Raw genomic sequence first — 27,790 nt, 5'->3', positions numbered from 1 at the left:
ACATACTTCGACGAGGCATTCCCGACCATGCACGTCATTGTCGACATTTTCGATACTCAACTGCTGCCCTCTGCGACATGCCATGTCGGCTCACGGATTCCCGGAAGGCGATGTAATCTGTAAATGTCAGTCAGTAAGACGTGAGATGCTGCCCCGATGCCAGCGGCTGCGACATGACCGTTGCGACAAGCGGGCGATGTGCTTGGTTTTGCGGAGCTTGTTTCGTCGTAGGTCACATTTCATCTCATGTTTCCCATGTCGATGCAACTCTTAGCTCGCTTCACATGGATATTTTCAAACCGTCTTGTCGTTCGACAGCTTCGTTGGTCGTGCGTTTAATGCCGCAGGCCGTCGCGAGCCCGGAAAACTGGTCCACTCGCAATAGGGAAACGGCTGAACTGCTGGGGATTCTGGCGATGCTCGCGTCCGGATCCGTGGCACGGGAAGCTTACTTGACCGGGGGAACCTTTGTCTTCAGCCTCGTTCTCGCGTTGTACTCAAGCCTGAACAATGCTTCATGTGTTTTGGAAGCTTGTTTCTCCGGCCCGAAATGGGCAGCCTCCTTTCGCCATTGTCGATACCCGTCAAGACCGTTGCAGGACGGATTAGATATCTCCAACTATTAATCCACATTGCGTGTTCAGGCCACAAGGTGATCAGCCATCGCCGGAGAGGGTCAAGCGGCGATGCAAGCGCGTCGACACCTCGGCGAGCGACGCTTCGCCGGCCTCCGTCAAAGAGACGCGGCGGTCGCCGACCGTTGACTCATCGAGGGGGCGACCGATTGATAACGTAACGATAGCTCGATGGAGACGATGAAAACGCTTCACCAAATCATGATGCAAGATTTTGAGAAACTTTCAAAGGGCCAAAAAGACCAAAAGAGGCACCAAGCCGTGCGTTCGTCTTCAATACTTCTAGAATTTCGACAGGATCTATTTTGGTCGTGAACGACAAAGGCAGAAACGTCGACACTTGGGCAAACTTTTCGAGGTGAAACATCCCATTATACACCACACACCACCGCATCAACCTTTTTGGGCGCCGACTTCACAGCAGCAGCAACAGCAGCAGCTTGCAAGCCTCTCAAGCCGACTTACCCATCCATCACCTTTCAGCCTAGGGGGAAAGGCGAGTCTACGCAGAATGTGCAACGACAAGCTCCACGATTTCCTTGTCGATCTACCCAAATGCGAGCACCACATACATATCGAGGGCTCGCTGGGGCCTGAGCTGTTGTTCCGCCTCGCCGAACAGAACAACATCTCCCTGCCCTCTGACAAGGATCCGGCCTTCGCGAGTGTCGAGGCCCTGTACGAGCGGTACCGCAACTTCACGTCCCTTGACGACTTCTTGCACTACTACTTTATCGGATTCTCCGTGCTTCTCACCGTCACAGACTTCGAGAAGCTGGGGTACGCCTACTTTGAAAAGGCAAACTTGCAGGGCGTCCGCCATGCCGAGGTCTTCTTCGACCCCCAGGCGCACACCAGCCGTGGCGTCTCGTACGAGACTGTCGTCGAGGGCCTCGTTCGCGCGCGCCGCCGCGCTGAGGCCGACTTTGGCATGACGATCGAGTACATCGTCTGCTTCCTCAAGCACTGCCCCGTCGAGGACGGCCTGCGCATGTTCCTCGAGGCCAAGGATGCGGGCCACTTCGCGGACGGGACCATCGCCGGCGTGGGCGCGTCGAGCAGCGAGGCGCCGTACCCACCCAAGATGTTTAAGCCGATCTACGACGCCGCCCGGGAGGCGGGGGTCCGGCGCACGGCGCACGCGGGGGAGGAGGGCCCTGCGGCGTTTGTGGTCTCGGCGCTCGACGACCTGGACGTGCAGCGCGTCGACCACGGACGCCGGTCGAACGAGGACGAGGCCCTCATGGCGCGGCTGGCGCAGACCAGGACGCTGCTCAGCCTGTGTCCCATCTCGAACGTCGTGCTGCGCGGCGTGACAGAGATCAAGGAGCTGCCCATCCGGGAGTTCCTGGATAAGGGGGTGCGGTTCAGCATCAACAGCGACGACCCGGCGTACTTTGGCGGGTACATTCTGGAGAACTACTTTGCGGTGCAGGAGGCGTTTAAGCTGACCATGGAGGAGTGGGAGGGCATTGCGGTTGGGTCGGTGGAGGCCAGCTGGTGCTCTGAGGAGCGGAAGACGCAGCTGAAGAAGGAGATTGAGGCGGTTGTTTCTAGGCATAAGGCCGTGCTGGCATTGGAGGAAAGAATGGAAAGCCTCGCGGCGCAAAAGAGAGGTTTGTGATTTGAATAGTTTTGGGAATGGATTTTGGCGTTCTCCGAGTCTTGGTGGGACAATTTGAATACGACCTGAGGCTTGACTGGAAAGAGGATGACCGGCTTGCAATAGAACACATTCAAGGACGGCTTCGTATTTGGTTCTTCTAGCTCTTGTGAAGGCTCCTTGATATCGTTGTTGCCATTCCTGACTTTGTGAGGTTCGTCGTTCTTGGTTTCGCCATCATCGTCGTCGTTGATGCTGTTGTCGGTGTCCTCCTGAGCGTTCCCCAGATTCTCATGATTGTTATCCTTGACGTTATCGTCGTTACTTCGTCAGTATCGACACCTTGGCAGCTCCAAGCTCCTCAAATATTCCGAGCCTAGAATCAAAGTGCGGTCATCGTCTCTCATTTTCCTTCGCCCTCGACCTTTCCACCTCGTCGAGTACCTAGTCCGCTCGCATACGGACGTTCGCCGAAGTTCTGCCGTAGCCGTCGTGATCACAGATCGCGTCGGTTGATGAACGTACCGCCAATGAACCATAGGCGAATTCGATTCCAAAGACGAAGTGATCCAGACACATTTTGTTCGGTCTGCCACTTAAGTTGCTGGTTGGTCAAATGTCTTTTATACCCTGCAGATGCGGCAGTTCGAAGGCCGTCAGAATGGCTAGCAACGTGCTCCACCAACCCCGCGCGAGAGCTTTCGAGCGCATATAAAAGCTGATGGCGCCGGCGATACAGATCTCAACGGCCAAACAAGCAAAATCAGGTAGCTTTTGATAGTTGGTGACAAGGAAAACACAGGAGCAAGTATCCAGGAAGCCGCCATGTGAGACCACCGAGAACTGTCCTCCAATCACTTAGAAGCACCTGGAGACTTTCCCCAGCTTGTGGTTCTGTTGTCAGCTGATTATTCTGCTTCGCATTCTGTTGGTGCTTGAAATGCGTGGAGTCCATTCTTGTTCCGCGGTCTTCGCTTGCAGGCATCACTCATGAACCCATTGGAGGCCTTGTGTTCCAAGAGTTCCTTCGTCGTAGTCCTTCGATTCGGGCTTGCTTCCAGACCTTGTAAGATATCTCAGGGCCCTCCTTTATACCTTGAATGAACATCATAACATGCAATGCTGTGTATATCTCTCGTGACGTCACATGTCAGGGCAACTCGGCGTGTCCAGAAGGGTTTCCAGAAGGATCCTTGGCTATCCTTCCTAGCTTGCGGCTGTTTTGGAGAGGTTTATTCTTTCTCATATTATATCAACACCTCGAAAGGCGAGGGATCCATTTTCGTTTCACTACCTGTATCCAGCGTTCTTCGGCTCAGCCCTGTCAATGATTAATGTGCTCAGACCCCATGAGTTAAACAACGCTCCGGATTTCAGGCTTCGTTCCAAAAGCTTGTTGCAAGCACCGCTCGACGCCCCCTTTTAGATTCTGACGGCGTGCTCTAATGACCGTAGTAAACAGGAGCAACTGGGTGCCTTCGACTTATGGGATCTCTTCAACAGATAGTGTCTCCTGTGCTCCGGGAGCAGACACATTATTCTGGAACGTTTCTTGACTCTCGATCTTGAGAGCAACTCTTAAGGCACCAACTCATAGCGTGAAGGGACGCAATACTGCACATGTCTCTCATCACGCCAAACCGTCCGTCCCTCCGTCAAGTAAACCTCACACTAGTCAGCGTGGTGCCATCGGGTTACTGCCCTGTTATCTCTCGTGTATCTCCCTTCTTGTGTCACATTTGCCGCATGTAGGACAAGCTGCGGTTTATATCAGCAGGTCGCACCCATCTATAGTAGACTTCATTTACCCTTTCTTGTCTGGTATCGTCCGTTGTAGCATATTCCGCGCAGTATGCATAATGCAGTGCATTAACTGACTGCAAGATCTGGAAGACGACTCTGTTCTCTTAGCTGAAGGTCAATCTGATCTTCGGTTCCAAAATCTTTATGAGACTTATTCACAAGTGGATACCCGTTCTCCATTTGTTGTGTCTTTCTTTCTTGCGACTGAGCTGATGGGACTTCTTATATACAAAACATTTGACCGAGCAGGCCCCACGATGAGGCCCAACATCTGGGCACAGGCATGAGCTGTGCTACTCAGATCAGACACAACCAAACATCCATTAGGTTGCTTATGTATATGCCATCAGCAACGAACGCGAAGGAATATGATTGCCAATTTGCCATAGTAAAGTGTCAATTTTGAGGGACTGTGAGCTCGGCTTTGAACACGATATTCTCTTCCTGTACGCCTAGTTCTGAGGTATTCATACGGTATTCTTTACATGACAGGCCGCGAGAGGAAACGTGTCATTTCCAACGCACTGGAAAACGCATTGAAATAACGTATTAGAACAAAGTGATCATGATTTTCTTGAACTCTGTGGCGGTCTATCGCTTCATTATCGGTTCCTGTTCTTGTCCAAGCTTCAAGTTTACTTCGTACCTTTAAGTAGGTTTTCATGTCGGATTTGTCTCAACACGCGGACGGTTCTGACCATGTGTGTCCACGGGGAGCGACATAACAATATGTTGTAGAACATGAAGCAAGGTAGAATCATAGATGGCGAGTCCAAGCCCAAGATACACCAGTGACACCAAGAAGTTGCCCGTTCGTCGACTATTACTGAGGCGCCCCAGACGTTGTTGCACGATTTAGGAAGGCTTTTGAGAACGTTCAAGTTCAAGAAGGGCCCCCTCTGCATCAAATCGGCCAATACGCCGTATATGAAGACGATGAAAAATCAATAGCGAGGAAGAGGACCACATTCGTCTTTCGTCATCCCACCGTCGCAGCAAATTGCAAGTGAGATATACTACCCTCATAGCCAATCACAACTCAACATCCGTGACAATATAGGAAGGCGACGCAAGGGTGATTTAGACTACAGGTCTTATAAAATGGCAGTAATGACCGCCATCAATCTCGAACACCACCCACGAGAAACCACTTGCTTCATAGACCGAGATATTCCATTCATGTTGTGTGACTGTACGCATGTGCACATCCACTCCTACGAGGGTATCAAACCATTTCGGTAGATCTAACATCATTGTAAGGGCGCCGAGTTCAGAACATGGGCAGAATACTCTGGAGGCGGGGATGAAAACCACTTTTAGGAGATACTTAGACGCCATCTGTTGTTGATCCGATCCCCAATAATGTGCTGCTTGTGAGATTGTGAGATTCCCCAGGAGGGTACCTTAATCAAATGATGACCAATTTCATGAACTAGGGTCATCACACCCTATTATTCCGACGGCTAAAGAAGCTAATGATTACATTTAATTTATACAGCCTAGTTGTTCGAATTATGACCTGTCGCCGATGGCTTTCTCCAGCACGGAACTATCGTCGGGTTGCCACTCTTGGAAGTTGGGATAGCAATGGTAATCGTTGACACCTCGAAAGGTGTATAGCATGAACCAGGCTCGGTATTCGTGACTGAAGAAAACCCAGTACCAGAAGCACAGAAACACCGTGATGAAGTCTCTTCACATAGACTATGGGTGGAGAATAGGGTGAGTGGTCTTGGACTATGTTCCAGCAGCTGGATCATCGTGCTTGAGAGTCGAGGCTTTTGTGTTGCAATGCCGTATGAATCACCCGAGGACAGAAGCCACAGAAGCCAAAGAGTGGGATGGATTGAAGTTGCTTTGGTGGATTTGTCCTTTGCCTCGTTGGGTGACCATAACCCGGCAAACTTGGAACTTCAACAATGGAAACACCTGGCTTTCATATATGCTGGTGCCCCTTTTGCCGCATGCTGCGGTCAGTTCCGGTCAACCAAACTAACCATTTGATTGGGAGTGTCGTCTTTCTGCGTCTCCTGTGACGTATTCCATGTATACGCAATCGACCCTGAACCTCTAAGGCTCATTCAACAAACGTCTTGTTGCGCTTGGGTCAGGGCACGTCACCTTCGACTCCAAGGCTGGATGGACCTGGCTGGTCTCATACTTCTTCGAATGATTTACGTTCCGATCTTCCATTTCCTTGACCCTCTTATTCTCTAGTGCAGGAGATAAGGTGAATTTATATCTTCGACATGTAGCCAAGCTTCCGTCAGTATAGCGTAAGGCCTCTCGCACATGTTCGCAATTACTACCCAGCCTACGAAAGCGAGCCTGACGATTCACACCCCCTCGCAATATTGGACGCTCCCAGGTCAGTGCCGTTCTTAATTAAGGACAATGAATGGGATGCGTTGGGTTTTGTCATGTCTATAAGGCTTGATCCTACTCTGATGTGTGTACAGTTTCGTTGGCGAATCCAATCTACAGACATTCTAGACCTCCCAATATTTCTCCATACAAAGGAACCATGTACCAGAACACCTCGTCACCACGCGCCTGTTTCGAACACCCGTAGTCATCAATCATGCTCACCACCAACGCCAGTCAACCCACCAGCCAGGCCTTGCATGCGCCTTCCAAGTAGATCATCTGTACTCTTAAGCTTAACCAGGCTCGCGCCTGTGCTCTTACTTGCGCCCCTGGCCCTACCGTTCTTCTTCCCGTTGCTAGCCTCAACCTTCTCGACAAGTGACTCGCCTTCCTGCATTGGCTGAGGTTCTTTTGTTAATGTCTTGCTTCGGTTCGCTCTAGTCATGCTGATCTCAAGAGGCCGGTCCTCATCGCCGCTCGACTCGGTGCGGGTGTGATGTCTTCCTTGTGAGTTGCCGTTCGTCGCCTGTCCTCCCACGCGGCGACGACCGCGACTTTCACGCTCTCGAACGGCGTCGGCGTGAGCAAAACTATCCTGAATCCATTCGGCTGATCTGTCGATGAGCTTCCAAGCTGGCGGGTACACCGTTGGGAACTGGAGGAAACCGTGAGAGATGCCTGGTATCAGCGTCACCACAGCAACGTCCTTCGCGTTGAAAACAGGCTCATAGCCGTCGCCAAAGTCGGATCTCTCGGCTTGGGCCTGGTCGAACATGGCCTCCTTAACCTTGCGTATGCGGGCAGAGAAAATGACCGTGTCGTCGACCAGGGGATCTCGCTCGCCGGTTAGGAAGTAGACCTTGGGGAAACGGGCCAGGAGAGAATCCGGAGCCAGAACAGGCGAGAGCAGATAATCCTGACTGAAGTCGGGGCGGTTGTGAGGGCCGATGTACAAGATGATCATGGCACGCATCATCTCAGGAGTGAGGACGCGGTCGTTGAAGTAAGAAATCATGGAGGACATGGCAAGACGTGTTCGTAGAGGCTCTGAATGATGCGACGTGCTCTGCTTGCGCTTGGCATCCTGCGACGATAATTGCGTGTTGGACAAGGCCTGAGGGCCACTGTGCGAGTACTCCGGGTGCGGACTTGCAAGGGCCTGCGAAGACGCAATCTCAACTTCCTTCGCCGTCAGCTCCGTCGTTTGCTTGGAGGCACTCTCCTCTTCGTCGTCGGTCTGGTGTGGAGTGCCAACCAGGTCATTGTACTGCATGCTCTTTCGTCTTATAATAGACTTGTTCGTAGCCCTCATCTTCCTGTCCTTCATCAGTGACATTTGCTCGTCCGACATCCAGTTGCCGATGTTCATGTCGAGACCGGGGTAGAACAGCACCAATCCATCAGGCAGGGGCAGATCTCCAGTGCTCACGTAACGGCGCATCGGGGCCGACGTTCGCTCAATGATCATCAGCGTCGTAGAAGTAGCCAAGTTTCCTCCAGCACTGTCGCCTGTGAGCACGACGCGAGGCGTTTCTTTTCCGGACATGCCAATGCATCTTCCCTTGCTCCGGATGATGGTGGTGTAGACGTCGAAGCATTCGTTGAGCGCATACGGGTACGGGAACTCTGGGGCCTTCTTGTAGTCCAAACTCAACACTGGAAGTCCAGTCTTCGCAGCCCAGGCAAACAGCTTGTCGTCGTTGCATCGAGGATCCATAGCGACAAATCCTCCACCAGGAATATCGAGGATGATTCGGTTGTGCCTCGCGAGGTCCGTCAGCGGGCCGTCGAAGTAGAGCCATGCGGATACTGGCTCCTTATAATCACTGCCGTTTGGGCGCGGAATGCGGATCGCGCGGGGCGGCCAGCGGGAAAAGCGAGGTCGCATTAGACCTTGGAAGAAGCGCAAGTACGGCGTGGTCCCTTTGTTCCAGGAGACCCGCAAGTGCTCTACAGTAAGCATACCTCGGACCTTCCGGACCTTCTCGTCGGCCTTCTCGGCGGCAAACATGTAGAACACGGAGAAGACAATGCTGGCAAGGTCGCGCAACCATTTGGCTCGGATCTTCATGGCCGTCCAGAAACCAGCGTCAAGCGCAGTCAAGACCCACGTCGCACGAAAGTAGGTGGCATCGTACATGTTCGACATGGGCTCGGGACTCGCGAGACCGAGTAGGGTGCTGAAGTTACGTGCAGCGTATAGGTAGAGCATGGTGGCAACGACTATCTGCCATGTTGTAAGTCGTTTTGTCGTGAGCTTGGAGAGGAAGCGCATGAAGGGAGGGCCATGGGGATGACCTCTGCAAAGATGACTGTCAGCCGTATTTCCACCATTGGGTCTCCGAGGACATGTGTCTCGTACCTGAAAATGTAGGCCGACCAGAAGGCCAGGACGGCCAGCACCTGGAGTCGGCGCGACTTGACCGAAGGCCGTCCGAGGACGTGGTCGATCATGGCGACTGAAAGATGCTGTGTCGAGGGCAGCAGTTCCAATCAAGGAAAGGGATGTCGTCGAATGTTTGTAGGTTTTCGTTGCAAGCTTATGGGCCTGGAGCACCGAGGGCAGCCGAGAGCTGACCAAGCAACAGGCACACGGCAGACCACGAGGTCGTGGCTGGTAGAAGAGCTGGCGGCGAACGAGTCGACGGGACGGCGCAGCGCGAGTAATGCGATAGCCTTAGACTAAAAGGCCATGGCAAGGTGACCGGGCTCGGGAAAGCGCTTGGCGACGAGTGCAGCGACGGACGGCTTGGGACCACGGACCGCCACCCGAAGGATCGACTGCTTCGAAGGAGGGATTTGGAGTTTATTTGGAAGCTTTCGGTGGATGACAAGACGATGGCGGAGAGCTGCAGTGGACGACGATGGTGTCGGATCGGATCTCGCGGGGATGGGAGCTCTCGTGGTCAGAGAGGATTGCTGTGAGAGGGAGAGCAGCAATCAAAGAGCCTCATGACAGAGGGTCTTGGGCCAGGGTGCTGGCGGCACATGTTTCAATGCGAAAAGCGTCCCGTGTCGACTGCGGTGGCTCGGTTCAATTGCTGGACAGAGGTGAGATGGTGACGTCCGTTTGGGGTTGGGCAGCTGACATGTGAAAGGGCCCAAGTTTAGACTGCACTGCACCTTGATACTGCTAAACTACACAGAATAGGGAACAAAACAAAAGCTAAACCTGGAAATCACGGGGCAAGGCACCTGGCTGGAGGTAGTGGAGGGGCACGCGGCCACTGTTTGACGCAGCGCTATTCCCCTTTGGGCGGTCCCCCGGATCCGACCAGCAGGTCCGCCAATCAGTGCCTGCCGGTTGTCACTTCTAGCGCTCTTCGCTCGTCGGCCACACCGCTGCTGAGTTCCCCTCCCCCGCTGGAGAACTCCACTGAAGACCGCAGATGCAGGGCCTCCTGGCTTCCTGTTGGTTGTGTTTCTCCAGGAACATCTCCAGTCGAGTCACGAGCATATGAAAGGCCGATGCCATCCGGACCCTTTGATGATGGACCCCGACGAAGACATACGCCAATTCTCACGATCTCGTGGTTCCGATGAACCAATACCACATGTGGATGGCCATCCGTGACGACTGTTGATACCCTGCTGCCCGTTTGGGCGTTCCGAACCACGATGTTGCAGAAGCCACCCCGAATAAACGCGATAGCTCTAGTCCTTGTTGAAGCTTGCGGTCCGCCTTGAGGGCTGCTACGAGACCCAATTTCGACTTCGAGGTGAGATTCATCCAATGCCGGAGCACTGGACGCATGCTGACTGGCTCTGGCAGTTGGATCACAATACCAGGGGTCCCATTGGCCAGCTAGTCTGACCTGCATGACCACTGCAGGCAGCACAACAGAGAACGAACCGACCTGCTCCATCGTTATTGTCCCCGTAAAAGTCGTACAAACCGACCAGGCGTCCATTCGCCGTCTCCTGGCATGCCAGTCGCGATGGTCATCGTCTTCGATTCTGCGGGGAAGAAACACTGAGACGTCTAAACTCGTCAAAGATCTCAGTAGTCGACGGACTCTGTCGACTCCGCACTCAAGATGACGGAGCTCTTCAGGTACAGCCCGCTGGATCTTGCAGGGCGATCCTTCCGGCTACTGATGCTCCACCAAGGAATGGCAGGTGAGATTTCATGCAACATCTTCGAAGCAAGCCTTGAGTCCGACAGCGCCATGCCATACGAGGCCCTGTCATACGCCTGGGGAAGTACCGACCAGTCCGAAACCATCACCGCGAATGGCAAGATTCTGCATGTCACCAAGAACCTCTACTCGGCTCTCGGGCACCTCCGCAACAAGGAGAACAGGATTCTATGGGTTGACGCCATCTGTATCGACCAGACGAATCTCCAGGAGCGAGGGCATCAAGTTGGACAGATGAGCGACATCTACAAACAGGCTGACCAGGTTCTCGTGTGGCTAGGACCCTCAACGTACGAGACGAAGGTCCTCATGGAGAGCCTTGGGAAGTTGCAACGAAGTGTCTCCAAGCCGGCAGACTGGACCAACACTGACCTCTTGAGTCGACAGTGGCTTGAGGTGGAGCAGAAGAATCATCTCGACTACGCCGCTCTGACCGACATTCAACGTTGTGGTCTTACGTCCCTACTTCACCAGCCATGGTTCAATAGGATCTGGATCATTCAAGAAGTAGCCAACGCAAGAGCTGCTACCATATGCTGTGGACAACACTCAATCCGCTCGCACGCCTTCGCCGTCGCCCCAGGGCTTCTCGGCCTCGACCTCGACCCCCACCGCCAGGCGGTCCTGGACCTTATGCCGAGTCCGTCTCGGAAGGCCAATACTCAAAAGAAGCACCTTCACACACTCTTACGAAGCTTCCGCCAAAGTCAAGCCACAGACCCCCGAGATATGGTGTATGCCTTACTCGGCATCTCAGATCTTGGCAGTGACATCGTCCCAGACTACAACAAGCCCGAAGTACAAGTTGTCCACGAACTTCAATCGCTCCTGTTCTTCGGAGCAGAATTTGCTCGAAACCTAGGCCAGTTCGCGGCCATGCGGCACTTTCTCCTCGAACTCCCGACCCTGACCGACAACGCTTTCAAGACCCTCATCGTCCGCGGCAGATTAGACGAGGTGGAGGAGCTACTGAGGCGAGGAGAGACTTTCTGCATCACGGAAATGACTGCCTCTCTAGCAATAGTCGAAGCGGGGGGCATGATGCGAAAGCTTCTGGAGTTGAACCATCCAAATTTGACGTTCAGCCTGGATTGCTTCGACTACATGTTCAATTGGTGTAGTACTGAGACTGCGTCTCTGATCCTCAATCGCGCGGGTGAAGAATTGAGAATCATCACGTCAGGGATGGCCTTCGCGATGAGTGGTGGATCAGAAGAGACTGAGGAAAGAGGAGGTATTTCGGCTTTGATGACGACCTGGGCGAGGACACGCACCATTTCAGTCACCCAGAAAGCATTTGAAACCTTTGCTGGGATGGGTAATATGACGGTAGTTCGGAGGATATTGGAACCTGCCGATAAGAGTTACCGCGTCACGGTCGATATGCTGGGCATCATGCAGAGAGAGGCCTCGAACGCGGTGAAAAGGCGCGAGATATTGGAGTGCTTGCTGACACAGAATGATGGTATCATTACAGTTGATGACGATGCGATTGTCTGGATCATTGGAATAGCTGATGAGAAGGTTGCGGGGTTTCTACTCCGGCACATTTCGTCTCAAAGTACCCCTCTAATCACCGCAGATTTGGTAGACGATGTTTCATTTCAAATGGTGTTGAACGACGAGTGGGAGCACACTACTGGCCAAGAAATGGCCGAGAAAATCACCAAAACCGTCCTTGATTGGGATCAGAGAGGTATATTGAAGTTCACACCGCCGTAACAAGAACCCAATAAGAACAGCCCAATTCTAAAAACTGCCCATTTTCGTAGCTCTACACGTGTGTTGCGTGCCCCTCGCATCACTGTAGCCAATGCGCTCCTGTGACCTCCTCTTGTGCAGAGCCCTCTGTCCATTTCCGCCCTTCATCCATCCAAAGTCCTTCATACACCCTCCGCGGTCTGCTCATTCTTGTTTTCGGGGTTCGGCATGGTTTGAAGGTAGCGGGCCTTGTGGTCTTGAAGCAGCGTACTCGGGCTTGTCGGTATCGGTCCATGACATGCGCATGTGTCTGTTGGAGAGCTTGTTAGATTTGCAGCGATGCCTAGGGATATTGCGCTAATACTGGCCTTCGGTACCTGCGCGGTTTCAACCATCTGCTACTACCATTCTCTCGATTTGGATTCGGCCTTCCGGAGGTGATAGCTTTGGCAGGTGAATATTCCAGTTTTACTTGCCATGATCTCTCAAATGTCAGCAGCAAGCCTTGGAAGCGTGAGAGGTGGTCAGAATGCCATCTTTGATAATGTACCTCAATGAAATTCGGTCTGAAGGCCACGGCCGTCCGCAAAATGTGCCTGGAGAAATGTTAGCCTCTAGAGGTGTAGTGCAAACGACATGATTGACAGACAAGCCGATGTTGACCGTGGGGCGTCCCATCGGTGGACTTTTGATGTGCCATCTTGGAAGAAGACGGCATCTGTAGGTGATGAATTGACTTCCTGTCAAAGTCGCTTCTCTGTGCCAATCCGGTTCTTCCAGAGAAGAGGCCGTGGGTGGTGTTGACATTGCCCAGAATGTGCGAAAGTGCTGCCATTTACTTGCTAGGGTCAGCCGAATCGAGCTGAAATGCTCTGGTATTGAGCTTTCCCCGATGATAGCTGCTCCAGATTCCTCGCTGGCTGCAGCAATTGTCGGGCTTTGCCTCCTGTACTCGCGCAAGGTACCAGGAGCCGCCTAGTCTCACCGTGGTCTTGCAGATGGTGACATGGGGATCGTGCAACCGTACTGGGTGCGTCTGCTTTGGGATAGACGCTGAACATGGATGCTATTGGTTGAGCTGAAGCTTGGTTCCGCAACATGGTTTGCTGCTCTACCTTAAAGGTGCCGAGTCTGTGATGGTGTCGAACCTTGCACATCTTGGAATCTGGTTTTCGAACTGGCTGCCATGATGAAAGTAAGCTCGTAGAAGATGGGATGACTCTGCCGCCTCAGAGTCATGAAAAGTGTGGCTAAGGATGAATATGAAACCCGCCAGTCGTGTAGGTGACGAAGGAGTGGTGTTGAGAATAGTCAATGACTTCCGCCCAGGAAATTGAGACGAAGCCATTGATTAATTCAAATGAATCGCGAATCTCTGATGCCCCAGAAATGCTGCGATCGCTTTGTTTCGTCGAGGTAAAGTGGTAAGCCTCACCTTGACGCCATTGTGTGTATGTTTGCGTGCGAGTGTGTGTGGGTGTGTGGGTGTCTGAAGATGGAGAACCTCGAAATCTCTGCCGCCTCAGAGATGTTGTCATTGCTTTGTTTGGTTGAGATGAAGTAGTCAGTTTCGCCTTGATGCCGTTATGGGTGTGTGTGTGTGTGTGTGTTGAAGATGAATAATCTCGAAATCTCTGCCGCCTCAGAGATATCTGGTTTGAAGTTTGAGTGTCTTGGAAATGTCATAGACAAGGAAAGGAATGCATGTTCTAGTCTTTGGCAAGAAAGTGCCGAGTCAGGAGAGTGAGAGTGATTGGGTCCAAGTGACCAAGTCTCTGCCGCCTGAAGACGAGCCACAGAAGAGTGCATGGTATGAGTATTGATCTGCCGCCACAAATAAGATGCCGATCGTTGCATGTTGATGAATCGGACTGCTCTGTTACCGCGTTGAAGGCGCAGACGTGTGAGTAGGGTAGGGTGACATCTCCGCCGCCCAGGAGATGATGCCAATGATGACTTGGGTTGTTCAAAATTGGCTAAGTCGTTTTTCGCCGTCATAGACGATGGGAAAGTAGGGTTTGATGGGTTTGCGAATCTCTGCTGCTCCAGAGACTTGCAATGTGATTGATGTGGTTGGTTTGTTTGGCTTTTCAACATGGAAGACGTTGAAAACACTGCAAAGGGTTTGGAGAATTCTCTGCTGCCTCAGAGAAATTCATGTGGTGTTTTTGGTTGAACATTGATGCTTTTGTGATTTTCAAACACAACGATGGAATCGTAGTATCTTGGGCCTCCTGCTGCCAAGAGGAGTTGAGTATGGAGATTGATGAGGAATGCCCTCAGCTGGGTTGAGAAAAGAAGGTCTCTGCTGCCCCACAGACGAAGAGTGAAGAAGGTTTCAGTGTAATAAAGGCCTGAGAAGTTGCATATTCACGCCCGTAGTAGCGCGAGGATGGGAAATTGAGGATTTGTTGTACTGAGCGAACTCGGATCTTTGCCGCCAAAGAAAGTGTGTCCAAATTTGGTGTGACATTGAATGATCCTTGCCGCCTCAAGGATGAGTTGTCTGACCGATAATTATGAGAAAGGTCAAGTTTCTGCGCCCTAGGGACGACGTGATGGGTGATTGAGAAGTAGTGTTGGATGGTAGTGTGTGTCTCTGCTGCCCCAGATACCACACAGAAAGCCTCGAAGGGATTATTCTGGATGATGAAATAGAGTCGAAACTTTGAAGCTGCCCAGATTATGAAGAGTAGTGTGAAGAGAAGTGTGATGTTGTGGAAACGACATGTCTCTGCTGCCCTAGAGATCAAAGTCTGATTGTGTGAAATCTTGTAGTCTCTGCTGCCCCATAGAGAAGAAGAAGTGTGAAGGATTGAAGTGTTGAAGAACCAATCTCTGCTGCCCCAGAGATCTGTCTGCCAGAGTTTCTCTGCTGAGGAACATAGGGTGCCAGTACTATTCCAAGCACGCCAAGCGAAGGTTTTGCGAGAAGTTCTGGCATCTGTCGTCTCCGAGAGAGATAAGTAACCCGATGGTCTGACTTGTGGAAGGGTCGCCAACCCTGTTCCAAGATGCGTGTTGGGTAGCCGATCGAAGAAGGTTGTTCGTACCCAACGAAGAGATGGACTCGCTGTACCGTGTGAAGGTGACTAGCGTTCGAGCTTTGCCAGCCAAATTCGATGTCGGAGTGTGGTTTCAAATGAAGTGGTTTGATTTTGCGAAGATGTTTCTCAAGGTTGAAAGAAAGGTGATGATGGATCGATTGTCTCTCCTGCCCCAGAGACAATCCGTGATGTGAATGGTTGATCATGGGTATGATGACGACCTCCCAGGACCTGAAAAGGATGTTGCAAGTACTGGGTTGAAGTGAAGTAATGAATGTTCCAAAAGGATCTCTCCGCCCCGAGGAGAACCAAAGGATATGATGTGTGTCGTCGAGTCTCAAGTGCCCCAGTGATATTGAGACTCGGAAGCATCAAGGTAGTGTTGCCATGATGACTTTGATGCTTGTTTGAGAAGGTCCGAGGCCGAATGTATTGACTAGCCAGGGACGCGAGCGTGGAGTAAGGTTGACAACTTGAAAATGCTTCTGGATGAAATAGCTCGCAAAGTACGGATCGATTTGTGATGTGATGATTGATTTGCTTTGTGATCCGTTGTCGCGTCAGTTTCCCCATCTTCGATTCCCCCGAATCGCGATTTTGGGTACTGACACCTGACACCAACGTGAAGGTGCGACATGTCAGGCTGATTTTTTAATGAGGTTGACTCCTCGGGAACCACTTGGGAGGGCGGCAAGTGGATGGATGGGGCAAGGGGGGCGGGGCAGAGAAAATAATAGCCTATCCGGGGCGGCTCGCGGTGTTCGTATCTATGGGCATGGGCGGCGCGGAACTGTCTGGCCCAGAGGCCCTAGCGATAGAGGCGACCAGAAGAGAAGACCGAGAGAAGAGGCGGCAGCAGACGGAGGAGACGGCGGACGACGGCGACGACGGCGGCAGCGGCAGCGACCAGGACGACGGGCTTAGTCCTCCGAAGAGAACCCGCGTCGATGGCGAGCCGGGTCGAGCGTCTGCAGCGGGATACCGGCCATGGCGAAAGTAAAGGCACCAGAAGCCTGCGTATCCTGGACGTCTTGAAGGAACCAGGACGACAGCGGCAAGTCTTGTTCGCCCGTGCCGTAGTCACGGACACGGCGGGGGACGACAAACCAGAAGGGCCAGGTCAAGATGTTGTCTCCGAGAACAGACCGCAGGTTGAGCATGGTTCCCTTATCCCAGGGATTGTAGCTCATCAAACGGTGAGCATACGTCCCGTCGGACCGCTTGACATACATCGGGAAGGCGGGCGCAGGTCGATGGCGGATATACTGTGCGTACTCCTTGCCGGGCGAGTCCATACAGGCCAGACGTCTCCACTGCTTCCTGATGGGGGCGGCGAGGACGAGTACCAGCATGTATGGGAAGCAGGCCGCGATGAAGACGTACAGCCAGGCGGTCGAATGCCATGCCGAGATGGCCAAAGGCCAAGCCAGAATTCCCAGCGACACGGTTTGGAACACCACGATCCATACCATGAAGAGGAGGTAGCTCTTGATAGTCGGCAAGGCCACGGGGACCCACAACCACCAACAATAGTGGTCAAGGACCGGAATGCAGCCCAGTTCCTTGCCAGAATTTTCAACGCAATGATACATTCGGTCGAGGTGTATCATGGCGCGGCCCTCCTCGAGATCCCGGGGGCTTGGCGAGCAACGGTCGCAGGCGTTGGGCCGGAGGCCTTTGGCGAGCAGGTGGGCAGAGAGGGCGGGCCTCGCACTGGCCTGCATAATTGTCTTTAACGAAAAGACGGCGGCAGAAGGCGGACGGAAACCTCGGTGTCGAATCTTCAGCGCGGCAAGCCACATCTGGGCAAGCGGGCCGGCAGTCATCATTAGGACGAAGAGAAAAACACCCAAGAGGGCGAAGGCGACGTTCTTGTCATGAGAGGTGACCGCGAGAAAGGAGCCGGGCAGGGTGTAGTAAGGTATAATGATCCCAGGAACTAACACACAGTTAGAAGAGATGATGAATCAGAGGACAGTAGCGATGACCTACGCAGGGCGAAGAGCACAGCAAACGAGTGACCGAGAAGGTCGACCACCAGAAGAACCGGCACCCAACCGCACAACCACTGCCATATAACCTCTCCGATGGCGAGGATCAGCTCTGCGAGCGTCACCAGCACCTCCTTGAACCACGACCACGACATGATGTCGAAGAAGGACGCCAAAGGACGACGCAGGACGAGGAAGGACGAAAAAGGACGGCGACGACGACGAGAGCAGCGAGGGCAGGAAGACGGGAAGCGGGCAACAAGAATGCGTACGATTTTCTAAAAAAGAGGAGCAGTCTTTTTCTAGTAACAGTTAGCAAAACGATAAAAACGCACATTTGATGGGGGCGGGCATACCGTAATCGTGAGCACGAAGAAGAAGAGAAAAGAGGAAAAAGAGGGGTCAGTCGAGGAGACGTCGAGATATACCGAGAGGGCGGGTGGGTCGAGGCGGATGGGACGGGCAGCTCGATTCTCTCTAGGAAGGAGCAGCGTCGTTGGGCGGATGGCTCCTTCCTTCTCGTTTTGCACGAGGCCTTACGACCTGCCGCCGGGACAGACCGCCTGCAGCTTGGGATTCCACGCTTACGGTGGGTATCAGGCCAATATAAGTTATCCAGCGAGCAAAATGTAGAGGTAGACAGACGGTGCTGGATTTGGCTTCACGACAAGAACCTGCACTCGGATACCGACAGGGGCAATATCAACAACTCAGTCACGATACTAGTCCTTGATGTTTTGAACCTTCTTCTAGTATATATATTCCACTGACCGGTCATTTTTCCTGAATATTTTCCGATGTAGCGACCACCTTGACACAACACGTCTTTTTTTGTGGTTCCAAGCGTTCTCGGTTTCTTGCTTCCCACTGTCGTACCCTCCGATTAATAGCATCATGAAACCAGGCCAGAGGTCGGAGTCGCAGATTGGTATACTTCTCAGGAATATTGTCCGTCACTTTTAGAAAGACTTAGGACTCGTCCATGCTTCCTCATCCTCGAGCTACGCTCCCGTAGTCCAGTTGCTGCTGCCACTTTGTACTGCTGTCAGCTCGTCTGGCAACCGCACTTGCCAGATCATGTTTAGCGTCGAGGCCCACGTGCCCGTCTCTTGGACACCAATTTCACTTACTTCAAGAGAGACTGTTACTTTCTAAAGGACGGTTAGGCAGAAGATATTGAAATGGCACGCAATTCAGTGCCCTAGGGGGTTCTTGGAGCGTATGTGACATGTCGCTTTGGGGTGAATTCCAAACACGGCGTAAAATCGTTTCACACTACTTTGAAATAACAAACAAGTATGGACCGTCGCAATGCTTCTAGATTGTTTTCCGATTTTCTTCTCCGTCATTTCTGTCTAAAACTTGTTGATTTTGCAAGCTCCGGCAGGTGCTCATGGCCGGTTGAAGTCGGCGGGTGGTCTTATATTACATAAGTAAACACCGGTATGACAGACCCCACCCCGAAGAAGGTCATGTAGCAGCACGGTGTGTAGATTTAGGTCTCGCGCTCCGTTGACCAGTGGCTGATGGGTATTTGAGTGCACCCACAAGTGTGGATCTGAGTTGGGTTTTCTGATCCATCCAGAGAAAACGGGTCTCGCTCCTTCCGCTGCGGCGCAAAATGCCTGCGCTCCGGACAGTAATTCTGCACTGTGTGTTTCCCTTCTATCCGTTTTTCCACCCATGCATGTCTCTGGCGTAAGACTCGTGAACATGCCATTTTTAGATCATACATATCGAGTTGTACCAGCGAAGCATCCGATTACCATCCTCCCTATCCTTACATTCCCTGATTGAACAGCTAAGGCCGAACGTCTTCATCCAAGAGCTAGCATGCCCCCATTTGTCCTCGCAAAAATCCCTTTGGCTGATTGTATTGAAGTCGCCGCCACCGTAGGCGTTATTCTCGGATTGGAAGCAGCTCTGATAGCACTCGGGCAGCTGGTGAAGAGGTAAGGGCTTGTCTGGAGATATCTTGTCCAGGTTGGGATGTCCCCAACCGTGTGGTCCGCCGGCGCTAACAGTCGTAGCGATGGCAGCGAGAAGCAAAGAGATGCTGACTTTCATTTTGTAGATGTTTATTAGAGCGAAGTGATTTCAGTAAGGTAGATTAGTAGAACACTCGGTCGATTTGAGTTAAAGTAAATGTATTGTAATGTTGTCGGATTGCTGAGGTGCTGGGTTGCGATTTGTCGTAGAAGGAAAGTGCTTGCTCAGCTCAAGTGAGAATCGACAGCATAGTTATCGGAAGAAAATGTAACTCCGATGTGTTTTGCAGAAACCCACAAATGTTCCGCCGTAAATGAACGTTACCTTGTTGAATGGGGAACAAAAGTAAAGTTTGAATTCCAAGATGGACCGGATGACATCGGAAAAAGACTGACTTGGACACACCCCAATCTCAACCCTTTCGGGTTAAAGGGACTACAGGTTTCTCTTGTCGTAGTGGATATACCCAGCCCCACGAGGTATTCTTTTGATTCTCCAAGACATTGTTTTGTGTCGATTTATGTCATTGTGTTGGTTGTTCATGTCTTTCGTGTCGCCCCCACGCCGCCCATCAGACCCAACGGCCACACGGTGCCGCCGGCCTTCAGCAGGACCAGGGCGGGGACCGAGAGCCGCAATAGCACCTGTCTCTGGGTCCGACTCAGCAAGGTCAGAGCCGACGAGCTCCTGTCCTGAATGAACTCTCTCTGATTTTGGGGTCACTTAAACGAATGTGTAGGAATGGGCATATGACCAGATGAATTACGAGATGAAAGAGAGGACAATATTCCATCTTAGAGGTATCAATATCTCGACGAACAGGACCAAAATTCACATGGAAAGAGAGGATGTAGTTGTTCAAAGACGATCCGTTGGTGGCCGTTTGTAGCGCGCGCCGCTGCTTTTCGTTATCTTCTTGCTTCGACCGTTGAAGAGAAAGGGACAAGCAGGTCTAAGCCATCATTTGGGCTTTTTGCGATACCCTGTTGAGGCTGTTGTGGAATGAACTGATGGTATTATGAGCTCTCGTCAGTTTTGCGAACCTTGGAACCCAAACCATTAAGAGAGGTGCTAATGAGCATTGAGCACTACTCAGTGCATTTCCTCTTACATATAAAAACGACAACCAGTTCACAGTCGCCACCATCATTACCATTGGACGTAAACCAAAACACACACACAACCTACCACCATGAAGATTAGTGCCACTTTCGTCCTCGCAACGGTTGCCGTCAGCGTCTCAGCGGGCGGCCCCAAGAACAATTCCCCTCGGTTTAGCGGCTTGAACAAGATTCCCGACAATGAGCCACTGCCCCTCCACCAGGCGCCCGACTGCTACCAGAACTGCTTCCAGTCGACGAACCACGCACTCACTGGGGACATCAACACCGTGAACCAGAGGGAGTTTTGCGAAGACAAGTGGACGCACTTTGATTGGTGGTTTGAGACCTGGCTGATGGGATGCCGCGTACCGAACTGCCCCAAGGAGGATGGCGACAAAGCTCGACGATGGTTCGATTCCATCTGCCGTAGTAAATCCTGAACGGCTTGATGGGCTGTTTAAAATGTAGCTCCTAACGCGCAGCGAAGCGGAGCAGCACGAGCAAAGTGAAAGAGTTACAGGCGCGAGGTCAATGTGATGGAGCTCTTTATTAATCAGACGTGGCCTCAGGGCCTTCCGCGGATGAACGTACTTAAGTAAACTGAAGCTAAGATAAGTTTATTCTAGGAGTGTAGAAGGGCTTGTGAGGGCAGATGGGAGGCCTACGATCCGATGGTCGCGGTGAGGGAAGAATCAGCACCGCAAGTCTAGTACCTACTCAATCCAATACCTAGTATGCTGCCGTCCTTTGAAAATACCTGCAACAAGCAGTTTAAATACTGAGTCAGTATGCTACGGTTTGATGGAGAAACACAGAGGCCAATGCATCAGGCCCTTGAGGCCAGGTACAGTGACAACAAGGGTGTGGTATTCAGCAACGATCCAGCTCATTTCAAACTTCTTGTGATGCTACAGAGTTAGGTCACTCTCTGTACATCACCGTTTACTCGTCCGATATAATATTGGATGTATTCATCTCCTCACAGGAGCGATTGAGCCGAAACCTCTCTACGCCGCAGCTTTCTGGCCTCGGCGGGTGTTGCCAGTCAGATGCCCCCTCATTATCATCGACCTACAATGATAGACTGTATCATCAAACGGCAGATCGAGATCCTTCCGAAAGGCACCAAGTGCAGACGCAACCACCAGTCTTTCGTGTGACTACTGGTTCAACGCCCCGTCGGCATGTGCCAGTGCTAGTGCTATAAATAGAATAACAGCGCCCTGCGAGTGACTCTGAAGCCCACAAATGTGGTAGCAGCGGTCGAGTATGAAATTTGAAACTGGTACGTCCTGAGAAGGTATCGTCTTCGTCACCAGCGACAACGCCAAAAGGCCGCCTGACATGCCGTCCAATACCCAGCTCGCAGACATCGGTTGTCATTGATACCGAGGTATTCCGCTGAAACATTGATCAATAAACCGCAGCGAAAAGAGCCCGTCCGGAGCAGTTTAGTTCGCGATGTAGAATCGAATCTCTGCTTAAACTCCAAGGCTGCAATTTAATTCAGAGAGTCAGGAACTTTCCCCGAATGTCTATGTATCTCGTGGTTCCATAGTGATTGCCAGTCGCCACGTCCCCCGTCACGTGTTCAGCATACTGCTTGCCAAAGGATAAATACCACCAGATATCGCGAGATATTCAACAGCCAGAGCAGAGACAATGCATAGAGACTTTTGGACCGATTGCAAGTACAGCAGGCCGTTGCTACCTTGTGCAACTTTTCCATGCCAGCAGAGCCTCACGTTGAATCGGTGGAGAACTTGCCGATCTCTTTGCTTATCATTCACCATTCTTCATCTCGGCTGCTTGCCACTTATTTGCTGAATATTCATTCATGGAAGGGACACCATTCACGCGTGTTGTCAGATCCACCTTCCAACAAGCTGCCGCTGCAGAGCACCTGAACTCAACCCTTGGATGGGAGTTCAAAGACCCCCATCATTTCAATGGTCACGTACTTCTTCTTAACTTTTCTCTTAGCCATCACACATCCACCAAGTTTATATACACTGCGTGACCGGTCGCTCCGCCACAAGCCATCAGCAAGCGGCCTTGACAATATAAATTAAGCATCCAGGTACATCGTAGACTTCCCATCCACAGCAATGTGTAGCGGGCAGAGAGCCTTAAGGTCTCTGCATACCCAGAACAAAGTCAAAATCACTGTCGCTTTCGTTGAGCAGGTTGAAAAGGTGCTCGCAGGCAAGAGAGGATTCCACCAGGCCAAACACTTCCGTGCCGTATACATCCCCAGAATACAACATAGAAAAGGCCGAACAGCGAACTTCACCCCGTTATTGAACACAGCCCCACCAGCGTGTCTTCGTACTTCGCTCCTTGCATCCAGGCTTGCTTGTCAGAGAGAACCTTTCCGACTGGAGCCTAACCGGTGCACCAAGTGTATTGTGGTGTCTTGGTTTCTGTTCGCCTCGTGCACGCCGGATTTATATACCATTCGCGGTAGACCATGCCCCAACCGAGCCACGTCAATTGAATGAACAAGGCACACTTGGAGGATCTTGTCCAGACAAACAAATTGACGGTGCGGAATACGGCGGAGAAAAGGCTGGACAGCAAACTACAAACTGCTGTTGAACACAAGAACAGCTGCGTGTCTTCAAACCTCGTTCGTTCTGTGAGACATGACCTTAACGACTGGGATCTAGTGTGACTACTGTCGGTTGGGTATGGCTTTGATTTGTTGTGTCTCGGTTGCTGTCTATGGCGCGCAACCCAGATTTATATACACTTCTTCACGGCAGAGAGACCATCCCTAAGCGAGCCATCTTGATTGTATGAACAAGGCATTGGAGGACCTTATCCGCAACAAATTGACGGTGCAGAATACGGCGGAGAAAAGGCCGGACAGCGAACTTCAAACCTTCGTTGAACCCACCAGCGTGTCTTCAGACTTCATTTCTTGTAGCAAGGCTTGCTTGTGAGACAGGACCTTAGCGACTGGAGCCGAATGTGACTACTGTCGGTTTGGTCTGGCTGTGCTCATTCGTGGTGTCTTGGTTACTGTCCATGGCACGCAAGCCAGATTTATATACACTTCTTCACGGCAGAGAGGACATCCCCTAAGCGAGCCACCCTCATGGTACATTGGAGGGATATATTAGTAGAATTCAGAATTATCAAGTGCAACCTCAATTTGTGTTGGTATCCTGCGGGTGTTTGTCTCTAGACTAAATCTTGGCCTTCGATGAAGTCATGAGAGACGACGAGTCTCCGGAAGTGACAATTTCACACGGGCCATTCGCCTCAGATGGGGTTTGCTATCAGAGCAGGTAGTAGGCATAGTAGACAATAGGGTTGACAACAACGACGAGAGCGACGATGATAGGGACAGAGACGACAGAGACGACAGAGACGACGGGGGTGACAAAACTGTTAATATGCAATAAGCTTTCAGAACTAACATAACTAACATAATACTTATGCGCCGGCGTAGCAATACTCCCCAGATTCCTTATCTTTGTCATCCTTGTCATCCTTGTCATCCTTGACTTTCGTCTGTTGCTGCAGTTAAACGCAGGTAACCTAGGTAGAGTGCCCCGAGTTGAGAAGTCCAAGTCGTCATCAGCCTTGCAGGAGACTGCAGAGTCAATCGATGCCAAAAACGCATCATATTTCTAAGATGCTACTCTGTATATAGAATACACTCTCCGAACAATAGCAATCCACCTCTTTTCCCCCTTTATCCAAAACCAGCCCGACCGACCAACCGGTCACTCATCCAAAAAGTCATGTCAATCATTAATCTCGTGTCCAAAATTGTCTTTATGACTACACCCGCGGAACGCTTTAGCAGATGGCATGCGTTTTGCCAGTCTTACCCTGCAGGGAGTGCTTTTCCTTCTGTAACCAGCAGTCAGCAAGATCCGCCTCTCGCGCACGGGGGGTTGGGGACAAACTCTGAACTTTGGGTGGTTGTGCGACGACTTGGTGCTCGTGAGGTGGTGCTTGTGGATGAAGTCCTGCTGGCGCTTGATGCTCTCCTGGTCCATCTGCTCGAGCAGGCCCATGCACAGCTTGATGTCCGTGATGAGCATGTCGCAGCGGCTCTTGCTAAAGTCCTCGCGCACGACGACGCGCAGCATCTTGAGGTCGTTGGTCTTGGGCGCCATCGTGTACGCAGGCACGACCCAACCGCGAACGCGCAGCTGGTGCGCCAGCGCGAACTCGTCATAGTTGCGGTCCTCCTTCTCGGGCAGGCGGAAGGCGACGAGCGGCAGACCGGCGCCGGAGCGCTGGGACATGATGGTGAAGCCCAGCACCTCGAGGGACTGGGAGAGGTAGTCGGCGGTGCGGGTGAGGTTGGACATGATGGCGCGGTAGCCCTTCTTGCCGAGGCGAATGAGCTGGTAGTACTGGCCGATGACTTGGGAGGCACCCTTTGAGAAGTTGAGTGTGAAGGAGGCCTGGTCGGCGCCGAGGTAGTTGATGTTGAAGACGAGCTCCTGGGGAAGGAACTCGGCGGCGCGCCAGACGATCCAGCCGACACCCGGGTAGACGAGGCCGTACTTGTGGCCGGAGACGTTGATGGAGACAACGTTCTTAAGGCGGAAGTCCCACTCGAGGTCCGGGACGACGAAGGGAGCGACGAAGCCACCGCTGGCGGCGTCGACGTGGATGGGGACGTCAAGACCCCTTTTCTCGAGCAGGTCGTTGACGGCCTTGACGTCCTCGTACTCGCCGGTGTAGGTGGTGCCGAGGATGGCGCAGATGCCGATGGTGTTCTCGTCGACGAGGTTGACCGTCTCCTCGGGGTCGATGACGTAGCGGTCGGGGGTGCAGTAGACGAGCTTCTCCTCGATCTCAAAGTAGCGAGTGGCCTTTTCCCAGCAGACCTGGACGGCGGAGGACATGACGATGTTGGGGTGCTCGGTGCTCTTGCCCTCGGCCTGGCGCTTGTTCTTCCAGCGCTTCTTCATGGCGAGGACGCCGAGCATGATGGCCTCGGAGGAGCCGACGGAGGACGTTCCGACGGCGCCGCCGTGCTCGCCCTCGCCCTGGGGCGCGTGGAAGAGCTTGCCAATCATGCTGACGCAGCGGTTCTGGATATCGGCGGACTGGGGGTACTCCTCGTAGTCGATGAAGTTCTTGGGGAAGGACTCGCACATGAGCTTCTCAGCTTCATCTTCCTGGATGTGGGGGTCAGCGTGGGAGGTCGAATGCGGGGGTGGGCCATGGGGTTTGGCGGCTGTCAGTCCTCACCATATATGTCGTCACGAAGGAGGCCAGGCTGTTTATCGTGTCAGATCTCTGGCGTACGAAGTTACAGGGCTGAGGGAGCTCACTTCATCATGGGGTTGCCGTCGAGGCTGAGCTCGTCCTTGATCATGCGGTAGGCGACGTCCTTGGGCATCTCGTCCTCGGGCATCTCCCGCTTGGGCAGGTCCTGGTTGGCGAAGCGGGAGCCGTAGACGCTGGTGGTGTAGCAGTCCTCGTGGTCGGCGAGCTTGAGCTGGACGTCCTTGAGCTTGTTCATGACCTGGGCCAGGTGGCCGGAGGACGAGTCCTCGGAGCCCGAGTCGGGGGGCGTGGCAACGGTTGCGAGGTGGACCATTTTGAGACGGCGAGAAGGTGTTACGAAGGAGGAGTTGAATGGGCAATGTTGTGAGGAGAAGCAGCTTTCGAACGGTGTCGAAGAGGCGGATGAGGGACGACGTTTATAAGAGAAGACGGAGCTGGGAGCTTTGGCTGTAGCTGAGTCTGAGCTTTGGGCAGACGAGGCGAGGCGAGACTGTCAAGCAGCAGTGGATGGGACGATTTGTCTATGAGCGATGGGAGAGCGAGAGAAGGGGAGAAGAGAGGAGAAAGGAGGGCATCGAGTAGTCTCGGCGGAGCCAAGCCAGCTGGACGCGGGCGTGGGCGTGGCACTGCATGCCGCAGGCCAGGTCCAAGGCCAGGTCCAGGTCCAGTGCATCAGGGGGGCAGACAAGGACAGGGCCAGATCGGGATAAGGTGGAATGGGAGCTAAGGTACTCTGCAGTGTGCAGTGTGTGTACGCTGGTGAAGCCCAAGCTCCGGTACCCAAAAGGCAGGAAAGCTAAGCTGGATACGCAAGTTGGGAGGTTGCGTTGCCGTGGTGGTGGTGGTGCGTGTAGCAAGCTTGTAGCTTGCGGCAAGAAAGGCAATGGCAGGTGGGGTGATTGAGCGAACCTGAAGCCGGAAGGCGGGGCAGGAACGCTGACGGCACGCTACGAATAAGTCAGTAGTGTACATGGGAAGGTGCGGTGTAGCCGGTACGTACATGCCGAACACTACCAGAGCTACCTACCTACCTTACCTGGTACATCATCGACGATGACATCCACAGCATGCAAGCCATGCAGAAGGGCAGGGCAGGCACTTTCCAACAGCGGGGTCCCAAGTCGAAACGAAGGTAGGCCTCCCTGACGAATTTCACCGAGAACAGAAGCTGTACGCAGTACTGTTCCCGCTGAATACATCGGATAACGATACGTGTCCCAGGCCTGCCCTGGAGCTTATCCCAATCAGAGGGGTGGTCCAGAACTGCGTCAGCATTGGATGATTTGATCAAAACACCGATAGCAAGATGGAATAAAAATAACCCCAAAAAGTAAACTCAGCAATGGGAACAGCATATTATCCGCAAATCAGAAAAGCACGGCAAACGAGATGACTTTTCGCCCAGCCCGCGAGACCCGAGTCTGAGTCTGTCTCTCTCTCCATCTCTCCTGTTTCCAGCAGAACCCGAAAAGCACATGTTTCTCGTCTGTTGCGGACGAGTATCCCAATGTGCCCCCTAACCCTCTCTCCCAGACAACAGAAGGACAACGGAAGGAAAAGGGCGGCCTCCTTCAATTCTCTCTCACAGCTGCCCACGTCTCACTACCCACATGCCTCACCCCCTACAGTGTACCACCCCTCCTCCAACCAACCGGATGAGATGCAGCTGGGAAGCTTTCCCCAGGTCCCAAGCCAAACATCCCAACCACGCCCAGCACCCAGCATCCCAAAAAACGCGCTACGCCCAAAGCTTGGCACGGGTTGACAGCTTCGGCTGGCCCACCACTGCAACCGCCCACCCGCCCCAGCAGGTGCCGCCCTGGAACGAGCCGCTCCCACCCAATCACCCCCCGTGCCGGTCTTCCGCCACAGCGGCCCTGGCCCCGGACCTGGGACGCCTCTTCCCCCCTCCCTCCACCAACGATCACCGCCGCTTCGTCAATCATTCAAAGCACGAAAAGAGCCGTCTCCTCCAGCAATATCCATCGGCGGGCTCAAAACTTCTAAAAGGATAACACGGCTCGGATGTCAATGCCCATCCCAAATTTCCCAAATGGCATCCTCCGAGAAAAGCAAAGAAAAGAGGAAACCAAATCCCGGGATTCATTCACTCTTCTTCACCGATTGATCCAACCCCCAAACGCCCGCAC

The 27,790-nt window shown here is 52.7% G+C and overlaps 6 protein-coding genes across 6 annotated transcripts; 3 read left to right on the top strand and 3 right to left on the bottom strand.

Annotated features, from left to right (window-relative positions):
• Positions 1-1,146: 1,146 nt before the first annotated feature.
• Positions 1,147-2,259, top strand: COL26b_004481 (uncharacterized protein; the record flags this gene model as incomplete). The annotated part of the gene is made up of 1 exon (XM_053177357.1): positions 1,147-2,259. One exon carries the CDS (start codon positions 1,147-1,149, stop codon positions 2,257-2,259), a length of 1,113 nt encoding a protein of 370 aa, XP_053038716.1.
• Positions 2,260-6,616: 4,357 nt separating this feature from the next.
• On the bottom strand, positions 6,617-8,862 carry COL26b_004480 (uncharacterized protein; the record flags this gene model as incomplete). Its single annotated transcript, XM_053177356.1, has 2 exons — positions 6,617-8,708; positions 8,771-8,862. The coding sequence occupies 2 exons, from the start codon at positions 8,860-8,862 to the stop codon at positions 6,617-6,619; spliced, it is 2,184 nt and encodes a 727-aa protein (XP_053038715.1).
• A 1,583-nt stretch (positions 8,863-10,445) lies between these two features.
• On the top strand, positions 10,446-12,269 carry COL26b_004479 (uncharacterized protein; the record flags this gene model as incomplete). Its single annotated transcript, XM_053177355.1, has 1 exon — positions 10,446-12,269. The coding sequence occupies one exon, from the start codon at positions 10,446-10,448 to the stop codon at positions 12,267-12,269; it is 1,824 nt and encodes a 607-aa protein (XP_053038714.1).
• Positions 12,270-16,215: 3,946 nt separating this feature from the next.
• COL26b_004478 (uncharacterized protein) lies at positions 16,216-17,441 on the bottom strand (the record flags this gene model as incomplete). Its single annotated transcript, XM_053177354.1, has 2 exons — positions 16,216-17,234; positions 17,288-17,441. 2 exons carry the CDS (start codon positions 17,439-17,441, stop codon positions 16,216-16,218), a joined length of 1,173 nt encoding a protein of 390 aa, XP_053038713.1.
• Positions 17,442-20,467: 3,026 nt separating this feature from the next.
• On the top strand, positions 20,468-20,818 carry COL26b_004477 (uncharacterized protein; the record flags this gene model as incomplete). Its single annotated transcript, XM_053177353.1, has 1 exon — positions 20,468-20,818. One exon carries the CDS (start codon positions 20,468-20,470, stop codon positions 20,816-20,818), a length of 351 nt encoding a protein of 116 aa, XP_053038712.1.
• Positions 20,819-24,188: 3,370 nt separating this feature from the next.
• Positions 24,189-25,953, bottom strand: COL26b_004476 (uncharacterized protein; the record flags this gene model as incomplete). Its single annotated transcript, XM_053177352.1, has 4 exons — positions 24,189-24,221; positions 24,299-25,528; positions 25,602-25,629; positions 25,685-25,953. The coding sequence occupies 4 exons, from the start codon at positions 25,951-25,953 to the stop codon at positions 24,189-24,191; spliced, it is 1,560 nt and encodes a 519-aa protein (XP_053038711.1).
• Positions 25,954-27,790: the final 1,837 nt, after the last annotated feature.

Source organism: Colletotrichum chrysophilum, assembly GCF_026319265.1.
Source record: "Colletotrichum chrysophilum strain AFK26 chromosome Unknown scaffold_27, whole genome shotgun sequence".
NCBI classification, from domain to species: Eukaryota; Fungi; Ascomycota; class Sordariomycetes; order Glomerellales; family Glomerellaceae; genus Colletotrichum; species Colletotrichum chrysophilum.
The sequence above is the reverse complement of the archived record's forward strand: the minus strand, read 5'-3'. Positions and strand labels throughout refer to the sequence as shown.